The 5,090-nt window shown below is 36.8% G+C and overlaps 1 protein-coding gene across 1 annotated transcript; it reads left to right on the forward strand.

Moving 5' to 3' along the window:
• Nucleotides 1-1,263: 1,263 nt before the first annotated feature.
• LOC113333971 (ethylene-responsive transcription factor 12-like) lies at nt 1,264-2,517 on the forward strand. Its single transcript, XM_026580327.1, has one exon. The coding sequence runs from the start codon at nt 1,514-1,516 to the stop codon at nt 2,195-2,197; it is 684 nt and encodes a 227-aa protein (XP_026436112.1). The 5' UTR covers nt 1,264-1,513; the 3' UTR covers nt 2,198-2,517.
• Nucleotides 2,518-5,090: the final 2,573 nt, after the last annotated feature.

A 5,090-nucleotide genomic window follows, 5' to 3' on the forward strand; every position in this document is an offset into this window, starting at 1 on the left:
GATTTTAAGACTCTTTGCTGAATATTGGAAGACCGGTGCCTAAGATGCTTTATCCGAGCTTCTTTAACAATGCAATCCGCTGCATAGTTATATTTCCTGTTTATATACTTTACCTAGGCCTGTGGAAGATTTTCCAGTTTTAAGATAGTATCCTGAATGGTATTATCCGCGTTCCAAGGAGAATCTTTACAAGTCTTGTTGATCGTTTATGCCAGTGTTTTGCAGTTTGTTGCTATCGAGACACTAGATAATATATTTTCGCTTAACCATGAGGCTGTTTTTAACAAGGCTTTTGATTATGCATGAAAAGCTGAGGAGGCCACTCCGGTGCCGCTGCAATATGCACGAAAGATTCGTTGTCCACTGAGTAAAGTAGAAAGGCATATCCCATCGTTGAATTTTTTTTTTTAAAGCCGCATCAATAAAGATTATCCAGTCCGACTTTAAGTCGGACCGTTTTTTCTTGAGGATATTTCTTTCTTTGTTCCTCAATTTTTTTTTTGGATCCTTCCTTGAGAATTCTGGTGCAAGAATTTATTGATTTGCTCTATGAGATGATTCGGATTTGGGTTGATTTTTTCGAAAACCACAGAATATTTGTACTTCCGAATAAACCAAGATATAGTTGCGATTTTATCATACCAATTGTAAGAATTATTGATCTGTGATCCACTCATTTATCCAATTATCTATGAATTCCGAACCAATTCTCGTATTCACTGCTTCTAGAAAAAGACCAAACCAAATGGCTCTTACAAATGGGCAAAAACGAAACAAATGTTGTTCTGATTCTCGTATTCACTAGTAATACTCATTAAACAGGAATTTAGGCATTCGAATTGCGCATAATTAACGGCACTGTCAACAACGGGATTAATATTTTATCTAGCAGGTTAATGTGCTGATTTTTGCCCATCCAAATTATGGGCGTTCTCAGAATTGCTAGCTAGTACGTTCAACGAAATCCCAAAAATCTCACACTGTAGACTCTGGCCACTAGGTGACCGAAGAAGGGTGGAGAAAACGAGAAGAAAAAAGAGAGGAAAGGAAGACAAAGGTGTAAAGCCAGTTTGTTTGTCAGACAGAGAGAAAGAAAAAAAATCGTACAATGAGGAAAGGTAGGGCAGACGTAAGCAAGAATGGGGCTTGTAATCCACATGAGAACACCTGCGACACGTCAAATCATGCGGCGGCTCCTGCCTTTTCTTTCTCTTTATTTACATTACTATCCTATAGACTAACAGCTTCTGTACTATGCAGCCATCATCATCATTTTCGCTCTAATCAAACATTTTTTCTCCTCTAAATTATCAGCAATGTACATGTATTAAAGAGATTAATTAGTACTAGAGTTCTTTATTATGCCGTCTAAACGAATATTACCAAACGTGTGGGTATTTGTGCGGGTAGGGGATTGGGGAGTATAAAAAAACACAAACCCTTTTACTCATTCCTATCCATCTTTAATTTGATCATTGATTCCCTTCTCTCAAATATTATTTACTGTGTAGTCATGGCTTCTTATCCAACAACAGCAAGAGAAGGAAATTATAGAGGAGTAAGAAAGAGACCATGGGGAAGATATGCAGCTGAGATTAGAGATCCATGGAAGAAAACTAGAGTTTGGTTAGGTACTTTTGATACACCTGAAGAAGCTGCTATGGCTTATGATGGTGCTGCTAGATCTTTGAGAGGTTCAAAAGCCAAAACCAACTTTCCACCACCAGGACTACTGTTCCCTACGGCTGATCATATTCCAACTGGTATTCCTATTGGTTCTACAACTAATCTCCCCGTCAACCTACATAACTTTCCTCCAGCTTCTGATCACCGCTACCATTACAAATGGGACGGCACTCCCCATGCCACTTCAGGTAGAACTGATATTCCTTCGCCTAGTGCTGGTGGATTGGTTATTGGAGAGTTTCTACAAACTCGTATTCTGAAGAGAAGTACGGAAGAATCGGAATCCGCACCACCACCATTATCATCAGAAAGAAAATCAACTCACCATAGTGATGGACGGTGTCATCTTTCAGCTTCTGAGTCTGGTGTTGTGGTTGACTCGGTTCTGACTCATCAGCCGACTCAACAAGCGACATTATTAGGATTCGCCAGACGCGGTTTATCAATCGATTTGAATGAACCACCACCGGCAGCACCTACTAGTAATAGTAACAATACTCAGACTTTATAGTCGAGCTAGAAAAAAAAACATGACGAATCCATGAAAATATTCCAAGTTATCTAACTCTCCAAATCTCTGACTCAGGTCTCTCTAGTCTCTATATAGTATGTTTATGTTTAGTGTTTTATCTTAGTTGTATTCTTGGTCTTTTAGTACCAAGTACTTCTGTGTAAGTGTATTTAGTATAGACTTTTGTAACTTTCAGTACTTAATGATGAGAGCGAATCAGTGTAATCGTTATTGCTGTTAAAAGATCTCAAGAATCTTTCTTTTCTCTTTCTCGATGAAGATGATTCTTTTTGAAAGTTAATTACATGAGATCTGGACTCTGGACTGGAGTTTGTTGTAACTTGTAACCATGACTAGCAGTTATTCTCATAATAAAACGACCATGCCTAACATGATGCAGGCAATCAGCAACATTTACTCATGTTGAATTTTTTTTATTAATCGGATTCGGATACTCTAATTAGAAAAGATGCTTCAATCACGGCCAGGGTTTTTAGCATCCGGTTGAAAAAGAATATGATTCTTTTTACTGTATTGCTCTTATATTCTTTAGCTATATTAAAATTAAAAAGTAAAGAAAAAATCAAGAAAGGTAAAATCAAAGAAGAGGAAAAAGCAGAATTGTGTCAGAACCTGAATACACGCAAGTTCTTCGCTTCACCTAATAAAGCAGACATTATAGATGCCGGCACTCAATTCAGTTTTTTGTTTTCTACAATCAGCTCAAGTTTACTATCCTCTCGCACCGTCCATGCTGATGCTGGGAATTCTTAAGTCTTTTTAAATCCTTTGCCATTGTGCGGGGAAAATGTTTCTCAACTACCATTTCTATCTTTTTTTTCTTATCCGGAAAATGGATCATTTGTCCAAATACTTTTAAAACATGATTTAATGGACGAGTAAAAATTAGTACGGATAAAATGGACACCAAAAAAATAGTAAGAATGAAACTGGATTCATCCTGCCTTAAACTTAAAAAAGAGTGAGGATGAAACTGGATGCATCCTAATGTAAATGAAAAATAAGAAAAAGTATTTGGAAATGGGTAGGATGTAACTGTTACATCCTGGCTATTTTTACATTCTCGTCCATTTAAACAGTATCAAATTTTATATCTTTCTCACTCAGAGATTGTTGATTTTGGTCTTTTTAATCAATTTTGTGTTTCTTATTGTATGGGATTCTTGGTACTCCCTGTGTGAGTAGTAAATATCATATTGCCATGTGTAGGCATCGCAGGAGGCGGTTGTAGGATAAAAGGGTAACTGAAATACACCGGGAAAGAGTCTAAAAGGTTATTACATCAAAATTATAATATCTACATCTTGATCTTATGAATGACGCGTGGAAAGTTAGTCATGCCATCCGACTTTCAAGTCCAAAGAGAAGACGATGCATTTAAAACAGTGCCGTCTCTAGCATTTTAGAGGCTCGGGGCGAGCACTCAAAAAGGGCTTTTTTTTCCTTATACACATTGGGAAAAAAACATAAATAATATTGCGTGAACAATTTAATAATGCATGTATATAAAAGTAATAATATTGCGTGAACAATTTAATAATGCATGTATATAAAAGTTTAGTGAGGAAGGATCCCCTCACACTTTTATTATCATACTATCTCACACGTTGGACGTCATTTTTATGAATAAAAATCAAACCGTAACGGATTTGAAGTTAATATTTCGGGGATATGTTCCTCTTACCAAGCTCTACATATCTATCAAAAATGAACACATTCCGAAATATAAAACCTCACAATCTATCGGTCTTAATTTCGACGGCCATAAATCCGTTGATTTTCAACGGCTCATTTTCAAAGTAGTAGATGGTGGTGTTATATGTCTCGGAATATGCTCATTTTTAAGTAAAAAGTACTTATCTAAGAAATTAGGAACATTCGATGAACATTCGGCAAAATCATTCGAATGACTTGAAGTTCACCAAACAGGAACCCCTTCAGTTTCATGTTCTTCTTCGTCATTTCTTTTGATGGCAACAATACCAATTTCATTTCCATCTGAATTTTCGGCTAAACGACGTGGTTTCTTAATAATAAACTTATCAACCCCTCCTCTTAGAGAGTCAACAAGTCTTTCTTTTGCTTTCTCTCCTTCAATTTCTGACTACCAGACTTACACTTGGTAGGCACTTTGAACGAATTCTTCACCTGCACACTGTTTAAACAACACAAACTTGCAATTAGCAAATTAATAAAAGCCCACAGCTATAAAAAAACCTTTGAAACAAACTACCAAAGTTACATCTAACAGGGGACGATGATGCTTTAAGTTTAAGACTTATCAAAAACATATGATCATGTACAATTTCTTAAAACTACGTTACCCCAAACAAGATTGATTGAGAAAGATTTATCAAAAACATATGGTTATGTCCAATCTCTTAAAAACTACCCTACCCCAAACGGCCAAACAGAATTGATTGAGAAATACTCCAATTGAGCCCAAATTGAATGCAAATGGAAACATCAACTATTCAATTAAACTGGCAAAGATCAAATGTAAAAGAAACATACCTGAAACCTCAATAATCAAGAGGCAGTTTTGTGCGCTAGCAGAGATATTCACGAAATCTTCGAGCTGAGTTGTTTTTCCTCTTTACTTTTCACAACCACATGACACGTTTAGGAAAGATATATTTAATGAAGATATATAGGTTGTGAATTTTTTTTGGGCCCCTCAGATTATTGGGCCTAGGGCTGTCGACCGTTTCGCCCCATGTCAAAGACGGCCCTGATTTAAAGAGATAGCAAAAGATATGTGATACAGCTGCATAAGAACGTACGCCATGTCAGAGCTACCAATGAAGGGCGATTAGGAGTGCAACTCGACATAGGTTTGGCACGATATACCTCGATGAGATGCAAATGAAAG

The sequence above is a fragment of the Papaver somniferum genome, chromosome 1, assembly GCF_003573695.1.
Source record: "Papaver somniferum cultivar HN1 chromosome 1, ASM357369v1, whole genome shotgun sequence".
NCBI classification, from domain to species: Eukaryota; Viridiplantae; Streptophyta; class Magnoliopsida; order Ranunculales; family Papaveraceae; genus Papaver; species Papaver somniferum.

Excerpts from the sequence above, each read along its gene's own strand:
- LOC113333971 (XM_026580327.1), top strand. The coding sequence starts at position 1,514 with ATGGCTTCTTATCCAACAACAGCAAGAGAAGGAAATTATAGAGGAGTA.